At 29.9% G+C, this 21352-nt stretch overlaps 1 protein-coding gene across 5 annotated transcripts in view; it reads left to right on the plus strand.

The window, feature by feature from the left end:
* Positions 1 to 21352, plus strand: part of LOC129960118 (nocturnin-like) — a 161683-nt gene that overhangs the window by 93102 nt on the left and 47229 nt on the right. Inside the window, exon 2 of one of the 5 annotated variants that reach the window (XM_056073251.1) lies at positions 14370 to 14538. The exons of 2 other annotated variants lie outside the window; for them this stretch is intronic. In XM_056073251.1, the coding sequence (XP_055929226.1) occupies positions 14438 to 14538 (101 nt within the window). In that variant the 5' untranslated portion in view covers positions 14370 to 14437. Of the gene's footprint in view, positions 1 to 14369; positions 14539 to 14973; positions 15086 to 20178; positions 20277 to 21352 lie in introns of those variants that run through there. 2 more of the 5 variants (XM_056073249.1, XM_056073255.1) reach the window with 2 other exon arrangements.

Genomic DNA, 21352 nt, shown 5'->3' on the forward strand with positions numbered 1-21352 from the left:
GAGCGTCTCTTGTTTTAGTAGCGCCAACTAGGGCCAAGAGTACGTCTTAGCTACTCACGCATCACATTCGCTTGCACAACCCCTCTTTACAGGGGGGCACATTCACACCTCTCACAGATAGAACAGGAAGAACAACCATGCCCGAACCGGGACTCGAACCCAGGACGCTCAGGTCACGGGGAAGACGCGCTACTCCTATGCCAGGACGCCGGCCGTACTTACTTAATATATATAAGGTTAATTTTTTTAAGGAAGAAAATGGCCAATTTTACCAAATGTTCCTGTTTCTGGTTTATATATATTTCTAGAGGTTGAAAATGTTAAACATTTGTTTATCCTAGACGAGAATAGATTGTTTTGATACATTACGGCGCTTAATTATCATTTAATCTTTAATTAAATTAAATTTGGATTTCGTAACAGTTGTACCACTTCGTGTTGAGTTTAAAAGCAGTAGACTTCACAATTAAAAAGTAGAAAATATTTGCAACAAAAATAAAAGAATCTGTTGTTTAGTGCACTAATAAAAATTTGTTTTGAAAGGCTGTTTTAATTAAATTTATTTTTTCAGGGCTGTAAGCAGAGATAATTAAATTCTAACCCTATATACTTGCTTATACTGTATTCATGTCATTTAACATTTTGGTTAAAGTTTAATACGGTTTGGAATTATTTTTCCAGTTTATGCTATATTCAAAATATCCTCGCTGTTTTTCATTTTAGAATTCTTCCACATTTCTATTCATTATTTCGTGTGTTAGATTTTCCATTAATTAATTTCATAATATCCTGTCGTTTGTTAACAATTTTCAAGATAATGGAGGGTGTATAAAGTCATTTTCCCTCATAAATTCATTTCCTCGGCTTAAAACACATTCCAATGTGTATTGTGTTTACTGTTACTTACTTGATTCTGTTCCTTTAGTTTTCCTTTCTGTAAGTCATATTTTTCTGCTATAGTCAAATAAAATGAATACTGTAGAAAATATTTCATAACATGAAGAACATGTTCATATTTCATTCGTAAAATATCATGAATACTAGAATCAGTTGCAAGATTCCATTCCGATTAATTTGTGAATATTTATGAAATCGAAAACTAGAAATGTGTTAAAACTTTGGAATTCAATTGAGATACTTATTACAAAAACTGGAACTTCTTTTTAAATGATAGGAACACATTCAGTTAGAAGTAAAATTATTTCTCAATCTTCACACAAGTTTTGTATTATTTATGTCTGCTAGAAGTTGCTTAGTTTTTCTATGCTATTCGTAATAATTGTTTAACTACCTGTCATAAAACATGTCACTCAATTTTTGTCCCTGTAAAATGACAAAAATAAAATATGGCCCAGAAAGTTTTATAATAATCAGTATCCATTGAAAAAAATGGGACGCCCATGGCCTGGTGGTAAGGTCTCGGCTTGTGAGCGGTAAGGTTTCAGGTTCGAGACCCGATTTCACCGAAGAACCGTCGTGTAAGAGGGTCTGTTGCACGTTAAATCCGTCATGCCAAACGTCCTCCCGCTGGTGTGGTGTGGCGTGGAGAGGGGGTGCAAGCTCAGGTGTCGTCCTCGTCATCTGACCGCGGTTCAAAATTACCAGGTCCGTCCCAAAATAGCCCTAGTGTTGCTTTACAACGGGACGTTAATATAACTAAATTAAACTAAAACTAAACCATTGAAAAAAAATTGGATTACTTATCTATATTAATTATATATCCGTTGAAGAAAATATAGATAAGAAAGCTTTCGAAATGAAACACAATTTTCGTTTGGCTGCTGGAAGTTGCTTAGTTTTTCTGTGCTGTTCACAGTAAATGTATAACTACCTGTCATAAAACATATGTCACTCAATCTTTGTCCCTGTAAAATGACAAGAATAAAACATGGCAAGAAAGTTTTATAATATATTTATTACATAATCAGTATCCATTGAAGAAATTGGGATTGCATATATGTATAAATTATATATCCTTTGAAGAAAATATGGATAAGGAAGCTTTTGATGTTCCCATTCATTTCATAGAACTGTTTGTTTTGAAAAAAGAGATAAAGGTTTGATAAAATAATAATATTGATTAATCGAATAAACCGCTGATTAAAATCTGTATTATCTAGTATGTATGTCAGTTAATGCGATTTTACATTTAACCTGCTAAAAACGGCCCTATTTTTAAGATTAAATTATTATTGTTTGGATAACAAGTTCTTGAAACAATGCTTTTCTGATTTTTTTTTTCTGCTTTTTTTCATTCTGAATTTCTTCTCCATAAGTGATGAAAGGTAGGAAAAATCTTTTTAAAATTTAATCTAATTATGAAATATATTTTTTAAATATGTATTAAGTTGTTTTTTTTAAAGAGATAAGCATGCCAGCACTGACATCATTTATCCTGTTTTATTATAACAACTGAACGAATATTGTTGAAATACAAGTTTGAAATGCACTAATTTTTAATATCAACATTTCTCCGAAACCCGGGCCATTTTATGCGTGTAGAAATGCCTCAGATAGTTTTACTGAATTGTCAACACATGTAGGGTATATGCTGTCAGTAAAAAGAACAATGATGAAATATTATTCGCGGAAGCTTACATATTTGCTCGTAGCGATGATTGGAAAATGTTATTCGCAAAATTATTCTTTGCGTTTGATGTTTGCGTAGCCCTTTCGAAGAAAATGTTTTTCAATTAATACCGAGAAAAGGACCAGAAATGGTTTTTGAGCTGTGAAACATCAAAGACAAACATAATTATTTCTCCCTTCCCCTAAAAACAGAAAGTAAACAATACCCACGTGATCACATTTTATTCCGCAAATATTGACTAGATCTCATTCTTTGGGATTCGCAAAGTTCAACAAACTGTTATCGCTGCAACATGGAAAATGTCAACAGATATCTCTGCGCCACGTTGTCACAAAGTGGAAATTGTGTCGTACAAACAGTTCGTCGTCTAAGTGGAATATCTTAGGGTAGATTCCTTGTAGGAATACTATCTGTTAATAACTGTTGTTCTGAACGTTTTTCGATAGCTGCAGAGGCTTAGAAATTAGGAGCTGAAAAGTGATTTTCAAGCACAATTACGACTATTTTAACATCATAATGTTTATAAGCTGAATACTGTTCTCTAGATAGCATGATGCGTCATTATGCGATCTGCATGCTGCTAAAATAATTCAAAACGCTCTACAGGAAAAGTTGCTGAGCTTACATCTATCATATTTGGCACGTAATTATTTTTGAGGTAGTTAATGAAGACAAAGAGTTTTTCGTAATTCTTATTAAAATGTTAATTAAAAACAAACCGAAATTATAATATTTTTCGCAATAATTTCGGAGCATATTATTTGCAAATCTTTTATTTAGCACTGTAAAACTCAAAAGAAATGAACTTTTCTGTAATAATTTTATTACCGTTAAATTTTTTCTGTAATTGTATTCTATTTTTGTATTTTTTCTGCAATTTTATAATGCTCTAATTATTAAAATATTTTTAAATATATTTTATTACAGTACTTTTTAATATTTTGTTAAAGTTATACAAGCGTTGTGTCCGTGTTAAATACATTTTTGTGTTCATGTTATTGTTGCTATGATTTATATCCAATTTTTAGAAAATAATATAAAGGCAGATGAAACATTATAACATAACGAAGTTGCGGATTATAGGTTCAATGTATTTTAAATTTTCTAATGTCTTAGTGCGACAACTGTTTGGAAACTCATATTATTTGGATTCCTAACACCCATTTTCATCCTCATCACTCCAACTCAAATTATAGGCCGTAATAACGAAGGGTGGTGGGCAAAATTTTGTTTTTCTTTCATTTCAGTACAAATAGAACCTACCTTCCAGCTTGTCGAAAGGATTTTCCCCTTCTTCTTCCTTTAAACGACAAGAAACATGTTCATTGAAAAATTTGAATTCGACTTTTAAAAAAATTAATTTCTGTGTGTGTTATTTTTGTGATCTTAATTAAAATTACGCGTCCTGTATATATATATTTACTAGTTTTAAAGTCCTGAGTGTATTTCATATGTTATCAGTTATTAAATCTGTGACACTGCCGTTAGGGTTAATGAAAAGCTTTCTGCAAAATTATGTAATATTTCTTTAAAGAATGCTTACAAAAAAAAAAAATGCAGTCATTTTTTTTGTTTGTTTGTTCAAAAAAATCATATTGGAGTCAGTTTAGCTAATCGCAAACACATGCACCAATCCAAAATAATGAACTGTTCCTTGACGTGAGTATAAAGATATCATTTTTGCTGATAAAATATAAAGAAATTTAGTTTTTTTCTTGTTATTATTAGAAAACCGAAATAAAAAAAAGTGTGCTTTAAAGCCTAATTTTTTTAAATAATTCTTTTAACGAGAATTCATATATACATATTTTCCATAAAATCATTCTTGCATTTTGTTTTAGCAATATTTTTTTTAATAGCAACTTAGGAAGGACTTAATTTTATATTGACAAATTTACTTCTGAATGTAAATGCGAATTTTTATATGGTAAATTCAATTATCCCTGAACAAATCCGTTACTCAGTTTCCCGCAATCAGTTACCCACGCTCAGTTTGGACAATAAAACAATCAAATCAGTTCAGATATTCGCCATTCTGTTTGAAAAAATATCCATAAAAAATATGCTATTTTTTTACTATGTCTATTTACTAAAAATGTTATTTTTTGATTGACTCTAACACAGTGCTTACGTGCAATATTTAATTTTATTCTTCAATTGTTTGTAATTTGTACCAAATTATTAAAAATGGAACAAAAGAAATGCATTCATAATTATATCGAGCATAGATCAATTATGCATATATGCATCTGATTAGTCTTTTATATGATAGTGATTTTTTATGATCTAAGATAAAATAACTATTTTTGAGTCGCACAAACCTAGCTTTCCCAAACCTCATAAAAAGTTGTAGAAAGCACCTTTTTTGGGGGTGGTGGATCTTCCTATTTCGTTAGTAGAAAAACAAAAACCGGAATCTTAGCGTTCTATTTTTTGGCACTTCAGATTACTTTTGATACTTTCAGGTACACTTCGTTTTCTTATGTAATAATTCTGAATTAGTCGCGGCTTGAAAGCATCTCAAACATCTTCTAAAAGTTATGAATTAATTTTTCTTCATTCGAAAAAATATTTCAACACTAATACAAAAAGAACTTTGGCTTTGATGTCTGAAACTTTCTTTGAAATGTTTCTACATTTCATGGGAATATTGCATGTTTTATAATTCAAGCAGTTTATGAAATATTTTGAGATGTCTCAAACAATTTATGAAACATTTTGAGATGTCTTAATCAGTTTTTCTTAATATTTGCATTCAAGAATCCTAATTATTTGACTTTCTGAGCTTCGAAGACTTTCGCAAATCAACTATATTAAACAAATTATTTGAGAATTAAAGAAATATCACTTCATGGAGTGGGAAAAGTCACAATTAAAAAAAGTAAATACTCAGCTGTCCAAAGCTTTTCTTTTTAATCGCTTAATAAAGATTGATAAAATTCAAGTATTTTGCTTTCTATTAATAAATAAGGTTAAGCCGAATATATTAGCATTCGTTTAAGTCGCAGGATCAAATAGCGAAGTCCAAAGGAATTTTTAAAAATATCTACTAAAAAGTTTTGCTGCGAAAATCCTTGACGAAAGAGTTTGATGTAATAGAGTTTTGTAACTTGTAGTTAAGTTATGCAACAGCGGACGGAATAAGGATGTTTGGGTCAAGGTTCTTCAGCTTATCTCTTTTACGTTCTAGTTTCGCCATTGCTTTCTCCAGTAATTCTTGTTCTTTGAACGGATAACGGCGTTGCTTGTGGTTTTCAGTCTTCAGACTCCTGAGCATGACTTTTATTCATGGCTTTAATTCTTTTATTTAAGATTATCACAAAACCTGGAATTAATCTGATTTACTTCAGTCTTTTTCAGTCCCCATTGATTTTCTAATAAATATTTTTAAACATTCTCTCTACTATAACTGCATTTATTTAATAACAAAATTGTTGTTTCAAACTATTCCATAATTTTCAGGCATAAAAATGAGATTTGAATGAAAATTGCAAGGTACAGTTGAAGCAGCTAGCTTCACTTCCATCTAAGCAATTGCATGAGTACTAATTAGAAACAACTTCTGAAAACTGAATGGTGAAATTATATTTATAAAAAATGGATATCAACTCCAGTAAGCTAAAGATTTCTAATTTGCTCATATACTGGGATGTATATTTTCATAGTCGATATTACTATTTGAGAAAACTACCGTACCTTGCATGAATTAAGTAATAAATAAATAAACAAGGCTATAATTTTCCTAACCTTTCGTTATTTTCTCACAGTCTTTTGGACGAAGCAAGAGCTATGTGAAATAGAAGAAAATATTATTTACTCATATAAAAGCTTTTTGCTAAGTCCATATTTTCAGAAAAACTTATAGATGGCATTTTAATTTTCCTATATTAAAGTGCAAGTTTTTTATTGTATTTTACATTTTTATTATTTGAAACTTTTCGAAATACAATTCTTGCACAGTGTCCTCTAAAGTTTTTTTTTAACATCATGTATACTTACAGAAAATATAAAGCTGCAAGATCACAATAGAATTGAGTTTTTTTTTTTTCTAACTTTTCCAGACAACAAGTCTATTAAAATGTCAAAAGATACCTTCAAAAATATCAGAGTATAACCTTGACATTCAAACTGCTGGTTTGGCACAAAGAATATACAGACAGATAAAGATGCTATATTAAGAAGCTCTGAATGTATTTGTGTCTTCTGCCTTTTAAGTTATTGCGTATTCAATTTGAACAAATGGATGGGGTTAAAACGCTGCAGAAAAGCTAAAAGAAGAAATGCTTCTTCTAACTCACGGATTTGGATATTAATGGTTGGATCTCAGGTACATAGCAACTACACGTTGAATACTTTGATATCATTTTTATTTTTAAAACTCAGTTTAACTTTTTGAAAAGTTTCATGAAGGTATTTTACAATTATGAAAAATCGTGTGCAATAAATAATTGAGCTCCGTTGTTTTAAATGTAAATTTTTTTTCTACAATGTATGCTAATGCCGTTTCTCAATTTATCGACTGAATAACTGAAAATCTGTCTTATAATAGTTTTCAAAAATCTGTAATCGTATGTGAGATGAGAAATAGTCGAATTCACACACACACAAAAAAAATCTTAGTGTTAAAATTATTTTGGTAGAAAAAATTTTCATTTTTTTTTTCTTCTTTTTTTGCGCTGTTATTAAATGTGCCAAGCTCTGACATAACGGTGACACATATGGGAAAAGTTATAATCATGTTTTGTTGTCGCTTGAAATTATTCTGTGCAAAAAAAAAAAAAAAAAAATGAAAAATAGAAAACAAATGCAATACAATGAGTTCATTTTTTCTCCCATCAAATTGCTGCCTTATGAAATGAATAAAAAATAAATGCAGCATTAAATCAGTTTTTATTTTTCTCAAAATCCTTCCACCCCCTAAATCGAATGTACAGTTAATGGCTGGCGTTTTAGTTATTTTTGAATAATATAAAAGAAACTCTTGTAGAAAATTACGAACACTCCAAAAAGCCTTAGCTATCAATTTTCAGCCTTATGAGCACATTCATATAATGGTTGGATACACACACGCAAATTTTTGCAGAACACTTTTCCGATTCCGTTATGTATTTTATACATGATTTTGAATAGCCCTTTGATCGGAATATCAGTTGTGATCGCCAAAGTACATTTGAGCTACTAAGTATTCATAGGATGCTTCGGTTAACTGAATGTCTTTCATGTTTGTAAAGATGAAACTTTATAATTGTTTTTTAGTTCATTTCCTAATAGGATATCGTTCTGAAATTTTATACAGATGTAGGCTTCCGATGACAGCACAATATTTTAATGTTTTCAGCAATTTCGATTCGATATAAGAGATACCCCTTGGCTGCGAATTTGATGAAAGATTGACTACAAGATTTTCTCGTAATTATTAGAAAGAACCATGAAAAATATTACTGATTAAAAAATTAGTTGCAAATTTTATTAAAAATGCATTAATTAGAGTATTTGCAAATGGAATGCTGTTATAAAAATTCTGGAGGTCAAGACAAAAATAATCAAAATACTAGGAACTTTAAATGGTATACCTTAAACAAATGTAGCCACAGTAAATGTGATATGCAAGAAGGACTGCTTGAATTGGTATTGTGGCAAAGCCAAATCTGATCATTCTGCCCCTAACATGCAATATTCACTTTAGGCATTTGCTCTACAGATTTTAAACAATTAATCGAGATAAAAATATAAATTATTAACATTCCGATTTATTTTATTTTTATCAGCTCTTTTATGATTTGATTTTAACTTCCATATTTTTGATAAAAAAAATATTGTGTGCCTTATAGTTTGTTAATAAAAGCAGTGCTTTAAAATGCTTTATTTTTCTACCTACCATTCTGGACGATGCACTTCTGCTAGTTTTAGATTTGTGGTGGTCCTGCTTTCATCAGGACGACGTCGCAGTTTAAGCTGCGTGCTCGTGCAACCGGATTAAACATTCGATGCACGAGTAACTGCAATTGTATTTTTTTTATCTTCCGAGATTTATATGTATTATTCCATTAACTATCAAAAACTTCTTAATGTTTCATTTAAATAAAGATGTTATTTTTTTTTACGCCATCATTGAATTAAATATTATAGACAGCATCCACATTGTTGACCCGGACGTGATTTTCAAAATCTTTCCTCCACCAAACGCAGAAAAAATTCTTCTTTTATAGCAACGTATAATTTTTGAAGATGGAGTAAAGTTTTGCAGAATTTTGAAAGCCTCGAATAAGAACGATTGAAAACGTTGTTTAACGTTAAACAGTCAAGTTCGCCATTTTGAAGAATTTTCTGATGACTCCATTTAATATTTATCAAAAAAGGAAAAGATTTCCTTTCGCTTCCCGAGTTATTCATTTACAGATTATATTCATTACAGATTTTAATTATTTTCTAAATTTTGCGAGTCTAACAATGTTGCATTTAAGTTAGTTTCTTCGCCAATGAAAAGCAGCTGTAAAATCTATGCATTTAATTTGGAACGATGGGTTACAGTATGCTGCCTTTGTAATCTGAAAAGAATGTCTTTACTTGAAACTTATTATAGGAATACTTATTTCTTAAATAAATGCTTCCTTTACGAATTTTTCTAAATAAAATATTAGCTGCAATAATTTATTTAATATTCAGTATAATTTTAATTTTTGCTTATTTGACTACATTATATTCAAGTTTCATTGCATTAGTTTTCCACGATCCCAATATAATCAATTATTTACAGAAGTTATGCCTACAGAACAAATCCATGCCAAGATCTTATACCATTATCTTATGCCATTTGCAGTAAATATATGGGGAATATCAGCATGGTATTTTTTCCTATACATACCTTTAATGCTATGAAACATTATTTAAATTCGAAAAATGTTACTGTTCTTGAGTAACCTTCGGGTAGTATGGGAGAATTGAGGGCATTTTATTCAGTGAATGCTTTGAAGATAGCCATTGAAAGTGCTTGGTACAACTTGGAACTAGAAATAAATATTACAAACCTTACAAAAACGTGTAAGCAATATCATACTGAAGAACGGAAAGACTTTAAACTATCAAGAATATTGTATTGAGCACCTTTTGCTGAAATGCCACATATTCTATTAACATTTGGGAACACATATTTCCATTTTGCCATTTAATTGAAATATAAATTATTATTTTTTCTAAATATTTCAATGAATACAAATCGCATATGGTTTGAACAAACATACATATGATTAGTGTTTGTATGTCTTTCCATTTTACTAAAACATATGTTTTACTATAATCTATAAACTTTTGAGACAGAATGTAGTATTTTTCTGCTTTTCAGAAACCTGTGGTACTAATTTTCTTCTTAGTTTTTTTAAAGGTTTTCTTTTTGTCTGATACTCACTCGTATGGGAGGCAGTTGGAAAGGTTTTCCATAACTTTTGGATCACAAAGTGCATTAGAAAACAAAACGGCTTTTTTCAAACAGAGGAATTAATTTTTTTTTTTTTTTTTTTCAATTTCACTAATTCTATATGCTGAAATCTGCACTGCAATAAACATATTTTTCTCTAAATGCCAGTCATCTTCTTTTCGTTCGTAAACCACTTTTAAAAATACTGTCGTAACAACAAATTCTATTTTTATATCTTTCTGTCAAGAAGTATTTTTGGAAGCTGTTTGTTCTTCTGACTCTTTTATTTCTCAATTTTTCTCGACGAATATTTTCGAACTAGAAGATGTCCCCGTCTAGACGGACTGTTATCCTGCTAATAATATCTCGGATTTGATTGTTCAGATAAACTAACGAAAATTGTTTTAGAAATTCTCTTGCACATTGGCAGAGTATTTAAACAATAAAAAATATATATAATTTGTAGCACACTTTAGAGGTAAATATATAACAACATTAAAAGTAAACAATAAAAGTCTGGAATTCTATAAACTAAAAAATCTTCACAAACACTCAAATCAAATCCAATCATTAAAAACTGATCAAAACATATGCTCATTCGCTAATAGAAACTGGTGAGAGGTGGTCACCCCAAAAATGTCTCGCATTGTCCCTAATTAAGGTATCATTCTCTTTCCCCCATATAAAATTCTGAACCTTGGGTGAAGCCGCGACACTAGCGGACAATAATCACGAAATATAGATCTTTGTCGTGAATCTAGCAATTTTGTTCAATTAACCGAGTAAAAGTGCATTTTATACGCTTTTTTTTTCCCAACCGAAAGAAACCAAAACTGGCGAAAAACTACAGTAGTAGTCACAAGACAGCTTACTGAATTTCATTGATTTGAGTCTTTGTATTTATGAGTTATTACATTTACATGCATGTGAACGTATAGACCGACAGACGGTCAATCCATCGACAGATTTGGTTCAAAATTTGATTAGAATCTATATTTTGGATCTTAAACCCGAGTTGCAAATTCTATCTGCCTAGCTCTTTGTGTTTTGGGGATATTAAGTTCACTTGAAATCGGACAAACGGACTTCGTTAGTCCATGTACCAAATTTCATCCACCTAGCTCAAAGCGTTGAGTTGTGTTCACAGACAGAGGACTTAATGCCAAAAATGTATTTATCGAACTGAGGGAAGTCTAAAACGTGGAGATTTGTAAAAATTTCTTGTCCCGATTTTTTAACGATTGCAATACTTTCTTTAAATTTCGTATAAGAGAAAGTTTACTTTCAAGTTGCACTCTTTAGAGTTCAAATGCAAAAATCCCAATACAAAATTAAAAAATTCTGAAAGAAAATATTAGCAATCATTCCAACTCATCCAGGGTAGAATACAATATGTCAGTATAAACCTAACATAATAAATACTGCAGACTTCAGTTCATTGACTTTTGTTACAGTTTAGCATAAAATAAAGTAAATAAAATTTGAAGTTTACAGTCGCATTACTAATTTTTAATCATGCTTAGCTTTATTTACGTACCGATAAGCCAATCGCTTTAAAATAAAAGGGGGAAAAAGAGGGGAAAAACTCTCCTAGTTGTTTGATGCCAAAACAGGAATTGAGTTTACGCATCAGATAATGATGCAAATAGAGGGGGAGTATTTTTGAATTTCACCCACGTATATTTTTGATAATCAATTCTTTTCTAAGATTTTCTTTCTATACTTCTTAAAGCTTGTAATTTTTGATAAAATAATCTAATCTTATAATAAAATTGAATAATCCTATTGTTTTTGGAGTTTTCTTATTGTTTCTTAAAACTTTAAATATGATTAGTTGAGTGCCGTATAATTTCTTTGAACAAAATGCTGTCCTTTTTTTAAAATATGCTTCCATAATTTGTATATAAAAAAAAATCATGCAACCTACATGCTTTGAATTATTTTTCTCTCACATTCGACAGTAAGTGTGAAATATATATATCGAAAACAGCGGGTTTGAGATCCGATACTGTCGACGATCCACCATGTATTTAAACCTGGTATACGTTGAAAATTCTGCCATTTGTCAAGTGAGTCAAATTTGTTGGAAAATGAGGTGCCAGTTTAAGTATCGATCAAGGTTATCTAGTCATGGATTAGAGTATCTTTGTGGCTGGTTCTCGACTTCAAGATCAGAGGTTTCCAGGTCCAAAACCTTATTCTTTCGAAGAGCCGCCGCGTAAGTGGGCTTGGTACTCGTCCAGTCCGTTAGTGTGGTGCGGAAGTTTGGAGAGGAGGTGCCTGCTCTTTGTCATCTGCTCGTGGTTTAGATTTACGAGGTCAATCCCAAAATAGCCCTTTTGTTAGTTCATAAAAGGATATTAATTAAACTGAATTAATTACATCTCAGAATTTTGAAATTTAATTCAAACTAACCTTGTGCAACCTAAAAAGAAAATATTTGCTTAAAACGAAAAAAACAAACAAACAAAAAAACGCAAAATGTTTGGAGGAAAGGTTTTGGGGTATGTTTTGGTTTTCCTTAGTATTTTTAATTCTAGAAAATGATGTTTTAAAAAAAACTAGATTTGTTTTATATGCTATTAATTTTAAACACCTTCAGACTATATATTTACGACTGAATTTTAGATACTTTATGGCTACAATTTTATAAATATTAATATATTTTAAATCGCGATTTTAATTTCATCGGGAAAAAACCTCATGTTGTGACGTGTTCTTTGGTGTGTGGAACATCATTTATCTTGTTATTCGTGGCATCTCACCGCAGATAGTAAGTTTTGTTTACGATCACACGCTTGCTGTTTGAAAACAGAAATAATTTTAACTCAGTAGAGAAATGAAATCTGACCTACGTTATTCTTGAATTAGTAGGACAAGGCTAATTCTTCAAAGTTACAGGCTTTTGACCTTTTACAAATGAGCAATTTTAACTGCAAATCTTTTTAAAATCTGTTAGTGAAACAATTGCATCCTTTTACAGATTGTGGATATTTCACTTTACCTTTTCCGTCTGTCAAAGCTAACCAAGCAAAAATATTGCATTTTTAATCATTAAAAAGATGGATAGCGGAAGTCAAAAGCAACATTTAATAAACAGTTTTAGAGGTTAAAAATTCAGAAGGCGATTAGAATTTCCTTCTCTCTTGAAATACTCAGATAGTCAAAGTTCATGTTTATGTATACACTGCACCATTTATTTCCGTAAAATAGCTACTTGTCGGTCTACCCTTTGCTAAGATCCGTACCCGCAGGAGGTTCTTTGATTTCACTTTTAGTTTTTGTTGGCAACTTCTTATCAGATAGAAGGTCAACAAATGAAAGTGGGAGGGGAAGTGATAAACTATATTTATAAGAGCAAAATTATTTTTTAGCAGCGTTTATATCTTTGATGTTTGGGGGTAGGGTGATTATTCCTTTTTTATGCCAAGGTAGTTGGGAGGGATATTTCGAGGGCATTTAGAGTGAATGACCAGGAAGTTGGATTTGTTGTTGTTGTTTGAGGGTTTTTCTTTTCGAATATTGTTTTTATTGATTTCACTAAATGTTCAACAATGTTTAATATAAATGCTCTATTGTTTATTTATTTTCTTCCAAATTAATATGAAATCTTTTATACGAAATATTTCCTTAAGCAGATGTCACTTTTGACTTACAGCGATCAAACTTCAGTAAAATTTTTCTCCTGTATCAAGTAAACACGTTATTAATCTTTGTGTTGATAATGTTAAAAAAAAAGTAATGAAAAATGTTTATGAAACTTTTTATATATTTTTTTTAATGAAAAGATACGCTTTACTTATTTTTCAATCATGCGATAAACAAATTATGCTATGAATTCAGTGAAGTTCTGTGTAATGCAATTGATCAAATTTTCTCCTTTTTCATCCTCATATTTAATTGTTTATTTTAAATATAAATTACTTCTAAAAAGAAATTTAGTGAGCTCATACGATATAAAATAAATTGTCCCAAGATTTTGCAGAAAAATTGATTTATTTTTATTTTGTTAATTCTTTTACTTTTGGTCCTCGATTAATTAAATTGCACATTAAATTCAATATGTGAATTTTTCTTTGTGAGCTTTTCTTCCAAGTGTTCGTTTACCTCTGAGTAATTCCACAGCGAATGTCAAGTTACCCCCTCCCCCCTATCATTCTAAAACTCATCGTAATGGGACGATCCCACCAGTTTCCGAGCAGGGGGCGAGTTCGAAAATTCAACCGAACGATTTCCAGAAAATTTCGAATGCAAAACCAGTTCGTTAACCTGTTTCTTCTTTTCACCCTAACAACAGATAACGCGGGAATTCGATTGTGCCGTTGTCATGGTATTCTGTGATGTGATGTCCTTTTTATTATGCAGGAACAACTTTCACCATAACTTCTCACCGAGGCGTAAAGAGTTGTGAATCAAGTTGATATGACGTAAGAATGGTGTCAAAAATTGTAGGCCGGAATTTTATTGTACGTAGTCTGCCAAAGCCCAATATGCATATGAAATTGCCGAGTAAACTGAAGCAATTTTTAAAATGGTAAGATTATCTTCATTAGATCTTTTTTGTTTTCGCTCTTTGTAAGGATTGTAAAAAGAACCAGTAGCAATGTAAATAATGTGTTAACTATTGAAAAACTATTAAAGTGCAGTAACAATCTAGTTTAAAAATAATTGGTTTTTAATGTATATACATTTATATTTATTCATTTATATTTAAAATTCGTTTGCTAAAATTTAAATATTAATGGAATTACCGTTATATTCCCTCGCCAAGTAATTATAAATGATTTCATCATCTTTCCCTTCCTCGAAGAAGGTTCGGAATTGTTATGTGAATTGTGGCGCCATCTATCGTTGGTATTAGTAGTTTCAGATATTTTCAAAAGAGTTGTGTAAAAAAGGAGCAGCTTTCGTGTGTTGTAAACGTTTTCTTTGACGTCAATAGATTCTTAGATGGAACATATGACAGTAAACAAATACTTTGCATTTTTCTTCACCGATATCTTTTCTGGCTTTATTAATGTTCTTGTGAATTGGAGAACGTTACAAGAAGTAATTTCTTTTCTAATGCCAGTATATCTCATGTAAGTTATTTAAAAAATGCACTATAGTTAAAACAAATATCTTTACTAGTGGAGGGATTTCTTTAAATGCATTTATAACTCCAAACGTTTTAAGTTCGAATTCAGCCTACTTTTGCTCAAAGACTTATTAGTTTTTTGCTATCAAATAACTGAAACAAAACCAATTAATTCTATATGTAACGACTCCTGAATTTTTGTAAAATGATTTATTAAGAATCAGTTTTTATATTAAAAGGCTATTTTGTATTTTTTTTTATTTGTGTTCTTTTGTTTAGACGAAGGTACAATAAAATACTGTTAAATGTTTGTGTAACTCAGTCGTAAAAATTCTAGAAAATATATTTTTAGAGTAATAAACCGAATGGTTTTTTATAAATACGATATTTCAATATTTAAAGATTGACTGTACTGGATATGGACCTCCTATTTTCGAAAATAAATTTTGCATCAATTGCATATCATGTCAGATTTATTTATCTCTTCGTCAGATTCTTATTGTAAACTCTGGATTAGTTTTAGTTTATACTTTTGCAATAAACAAAACTTCAAACTATATTTTTTTTACTGACAATTCATCTTGTTTAAAACTGATATATTGATGAATGAATGTAATGTGAAAATAGACAATTTACATAAGACATTATAAAATGTTAGTTAACACTATCTATTTTTTCACCCTTGTAGTGTTTATTAATTAATTTTGAATTAATACATATCTAGTTATAAAATAACTATCGACCCTTAAAACTCAATTGTTATTTTAGGGAATTAACTGCTTTAAATCTCGTGTGATAATTCAGGAATATTTCATTTTCTCGTTCAATATTTCATTGCCGCGTCAAAATTATTCATATCTTGAATGTACTAATTAGAATTGATTTTTCAGGATTTGTTAACTTCTTGGGTTTTATAACCATGTCAACTGGATAATCAATTGAGGGAGCAGTTTTAGTCTAGAGATAAATTTTTTGCATTCTTGTCTTATGCATGGAAAGAATTATTCAAATTCAATTCATTGAAAAAATTATTCAAAGAAAAGTATAAAATGAATCTTTTTATATTGATAAAATATAATGAAATTAATTTACTCACAGATTACATTTCATTTGAAAATGGCGGGTTAGAATAAAATTTGTTGATCATAATTAATGAATCTGTATGTATAAAAAGTGCTACAATATTAAATCTCTGAGCTGTTTTCATATAGTATGTTCTGTTCGGCGAAGGGACTTTTAAAGAGAGTAGGCCGTTTTTTTAACCCCTTTATTTCCTGCTTGATCAAGTCTTTAAAATTTGAAGAAAATCTTACATATTTGTACATTTTCTGATAATTAAGTATGGAGTAGCAGCTTGAGATCAAAATATCAAGGCAAAAAAAAAAAAAAAAATTATTGGGCCGCTTAGAGTGTTTTAAAAAAATTATTTTTAACTGTTTCTAGTAAAATAATAGTGAATTATTTTTTTTGACCTTAACACAGAATTTTAATTATTTTATTGAAAAGTGGAGAATTGGCGTCTTGTTTCATATTCCAAAAGATTTCTGACATTTATCTCTTTCTCATTATGAAATAGCATTTAAAGTAAAAGAAATCTGGATCAATTAAGAGTTCAATACCGTTCCAATGAGCGACTTTTCAAATTTTTGAATCTAAAATGCTATTTTATTTTTTAAAAAAAAAACGAAGAGGACCCTTAATAGCAGGGATTTAAAAATTCTAAATGAATGATTTGCAGCGTAATGACGGTTAGGTCAAATTATGAAAGAATAAACAAGACAAAAAATTACATATTCTTTTTTAATTAGATATAAATTGCTTGCAATTTATTTGAAAATGTCTTTTATTTTGAGGCGGGTTTTCTGTTTTACGTTTAGCAAGCAAGTTGGATTCCCGACATGTGATTCGAAATTTCATCCGCTTTAATTATAATTTGTTATGTTAGTGCCAATTAAATAATCATAAACTTGACATATTAACTCGAAGGATTTTTTTTTTTTTGGTGACTTAGATGTGTGCGAGGTATAATTTTGGTTTATTTTGCATCTTAATGATTGGAGATTTCATGCTTTGGAGAACAAAACGTCTCAAGTCTTATCTGAAGATGTGTTAACACACATCACCTAGAACTGCGATGACGTGGCGCTAGAGCGTCGGAAGCTCTTAAACTACGCCTAAGCATAGGTCAAACATCCTTAGGTTGGTGTGGCGTAACAGTTTGAAGAACAGGTCGCATCATTGAGCATTGTTAAATATTACGAAGTCTATCCTTAAATTTACAGCATCTAGTTGTAAAGTGGAATGTACCTATATTAACTCTACAACTCTCATGTGTTTATTTTATTTTAACTGATCAATTTATTTTTAGTGTTATGAAAAGATACAGTTTACATTCTATTTTAATCAGTAAAATAGTTTTAATTGGAACAATTGAAACGAAACTTTATTCATTTCTACAATTTCTGGTTTAAGCATTTTATTTCGTGACGTTAAATCATAAAACTGCTCAGCACTTCATATACTATTCTTGTCAACAGTTTAAAATGTGGATAAGCTTATATCTAATGGCATTAGTCTAACCTCTTTTTTCTCGACATTGAAAACAGCAGTTCAACATAGCTTTCTAGAATGAGTAGCTCCTATCTTGATAACTGTATAATGAACGTGTGATCAAATCTGTCCTCACTTCATCTAATGATATTAAATACTTTCGTATTTATCAGTATTCTAAAATGTTTAAATTGCTGCACTTAGTAACTCTTCATCATCGCCACGCGACATAGAACATCCCAAGATTGTATATAAATGTGGTATATATGTTCATAAAGATTTCATTTTGGCAATATAAGGCATTACAATAAGAAACTGCAAAGATAAACAAGACTGTTACATGGGAAAGCAATTTAGAGGGATAGTTATTTAGTTCATTGTTCGACAACTTAAAACTTTGACATCTAAATGGCTAATGTAATTCTGATATGTCTGACAGATGGCGATTACAAGTTCTAAGCGTCAGTTGAAACGAATCTTCTTGCTAAGTTATGTATAATTCATAAATAATCTACTCATATATGCTCGCTATGCTATGCTGTATCTTATAGCAGAAGGTATCTGTTTTAATATATTTTCTTTGATTCTGAGTATCCATTTACAATTAAGTGCTCATTGCTTCTAAATATTCACCTGTAATTAACAGTTCTTTATTTCTTCTATTTAAGAATAGTAAAAATGAGGTTATTAAACAAAATTAGAGTAAAAATTTGAAATGTGCTTCAAATATCTTTTATTTATAAACCAATAGTATGTATCTAGATTTGCCATTGAGAATTGGATATGTTTATAGAGCACAAAATCATCCACTATACCGTATGTAGAACAGACTGAAATTCGTTTTTAATTTTAAAAATGTGCCCTGCAGTTTTTATGAAACATAGTGCTTTAAAGTCATCCTAATTTGATTCACGCCTCATAAGGTGAGACTCAACTTAAAGTTTTCGGACTGATTTAAGTTTTTAAAAAGTGTAATTATGTATATAAATATCGTGTTATTTACATGTAATTTTTTTTATTAAATATAATTTTTTAGAGAAAAAAATGTTTGTGCCCACGCTGACGAATTTCTTAAAAAATTTGAATAACTGAACTGATGATTATTATAATAATAAAAGAAAATCTCGACAAGGATTATTTTACCTTCGCTGTATGGTGGGAAATGTATATCTTAATCCATTACTTTTTGATGTTGGAGATACCAAGTTTTAATTGAAATAATGAGCTATAAAATTTTTGTGCAAGGCAAACCCCATATCTTTTGGAAAAAAATTGTATATCCAAGGGGGCTGTTTTTTCAACATTTAGAATAAACCGATATATTAAACTGCAAACAATTAAACTATCCCTCAAATCGGCTACGATTTAAATGGGCTTAATGGTTACATGAATTTTGAAATTGTTTAAGTGAATGCGATTAATTACATTTTATTATTTCAAATATCCGTAACAGATTTGTATTGCCAGTTTAACCGAATGAACTGTATGTTGGAGGTGGAAATGTAAAATGCAGTTTGTATTTTAAGAAGATTGTTGTATTAGTATTTGTCTTTAGAAATATTAAATAATAATAGTTACTTTGGTACGACATTGCTTAAGTTTCGGAATCTTCTTTTCAATTTTCTGGACTGACCTCATCCAAAAATTAAAATTTTCTTCAAAGTATTCTTTGTTCAATTTTGATAAAAGTCAGAAAATTAACAGACCGACTCTAAAACAAAATCATTAAGTGATTTCTAAATGTTTGTCATTTCATTGTTTTATAATACTATCGCTTACATGAATAGTTCATGTACCAAATAATATGCACTCCTGAACATAAAAAAATGATAGAATTTTTTAATTCACCTTACAATAAATAAGATTTATGCAAAGTCACTTTTTTTTTTTTTTTTTGCCAAAGGTCTTTACCTTGGTGAATATAGTGTAATGGAGAACTTATAAACTTATTTCCCTGAATTTCATTTTTCTTTGATGTTGAATGCATTAAGATTTTTGCTTTAATATTAAAGTGCGTCATTATGTGTTTTTTGAAATGAATATTTTTCCAAATATTTTGGAAGCAGCTTCAACTATGTGTGTGTGTTTTTAAAGTTTACGTAGTTATTCAGGGATATTTTGTAAAAGGCGTTTTACATTTTTACTGGGAGTAACTTATTCAGTGTGCATTATGACTATAGGAATGAGCAAATCCTTTTATGTTCAATGAAATGAATCATGTGTAACCTTTTCACCTCAATTTTTATTTTTCTAGAGGTTACTTGAGGTAGAATAAGTTAAGACTGAGGCAATGTTGTCCCTAGGTAAATTTAACTTTTTATGAAATTAATGTTTTATTTATTGAAATGGAGAACCTAATCACAGGGGATATTGGTCTCTTCATACTTTTCTTTAATACCTCTCTTTCTACTTCGTTGTTTGCCCTTTAGAAATGCAAGCCCACGCATATTTGGTACAGCGTAGTTCAGATTTCTACTGCGAGGGACGTTCAGATATTTCGTCAGGTGGAAGCTTGCATTGCATTTCTGTCGTACACAACGAAGGATTAGGAAAGCGCTTTATAATGATTGTGAGAATTTACAGATTCTTCTCGAGGTTTTTCTAATGTTGTTTTTCTGTTTATAATAATATTATGCAAGGACAAGGTTAGAATTCTTTTATAGAATTACTCATATAATACAATTTTGTTTCGCATTACTAATATTTAAATTTGCTGTATATACATTATGAATAATTGAATTTTAATATGAATAATAATATGATTTTTTTTTCTTTTCTAATTTTGCCGTCCTTGCCAATTTTTTGTTACAGAATGCAATTTCTCTTATTTGTAAAGGAGTATAAATATTGAGTTTTCTCGCTTCGCAATACAATTTTTGAATATTTGTTTTCTGTAAATGAAATATACTATCATAATTAGATCAGTATCATAGTCCCATTATTATTGTTGTAGCAAATAAAGTATTTATTGTAAGTAGCAAATAAAATATTGCTCTTTCGAACAGTTTGCGAATTAGAATAAAAAATGCTTGAAAATAATACAACTGAATTTTTGTATTCTATTGTGCTGTTTCGAAATTCTGCTACTTTGAATAGTTTAACGCAGTTAGAATTTGTATTTAAAGATATTAGAAAAAGAACTTTGCTTTTATAAGACATTGCATCAGATCTGGAATGTTCTTTTTGAGGTTATCCTTTCTAAACCTAAAAGAAAGTTTAAAGTATGGGGAAAAAAGGCATAATACCAACTATTTGCTTCTTATATTTTAATGCAATGGAATTACGAAATTGCTAATTTGAATGTAGTGGCAACCACTCAAAGAATTTTAACATACCTTTCTAATTTTTAGCTGTCGGAAATAGAAAGAATTTACGTTTGTAGTAAATAAATCTAAAAAGAGAGAGAGAAAATTAATGTCTGTATTGAGAAAAATTTCGATATTGAAAATGTTAATAATTACATTTTGACAGTTTCTTTATAACTAGGTTATAATTTGATGTCTGATTGAAAAGGTTTCAAACCTTGAATTTTTTAATTTCATTAGACAACTAAAATTACCAAAGGCCTTCTGTGTTGTTTCGTTGGATGTTCTTAAATCATCATTCTGTGGGCTGAAAAACTTTTTTTTTTTCTATAAGAAGAATCTTTGTAAATTAAATCACCATGACCTTTTAATTTTCTCGTTTTGTTTTTTCACTATTTATTTTTCCAAATATTTTA

This window comes from Argiope bruennichi, chromosome X2 (assembly GCF_947563725.1).
Source record: "Argiope bruennichi chromosome X2, qqArgBrue1.1, whole genome shotgun sequence".
NCBI classification, from domain to species: domain Eukaryota; kingdom Metazoa; phylum Arthropoda; class Arachnida; order Araneae; family Araneidae; genus Argiope; species Argiope bruennichi.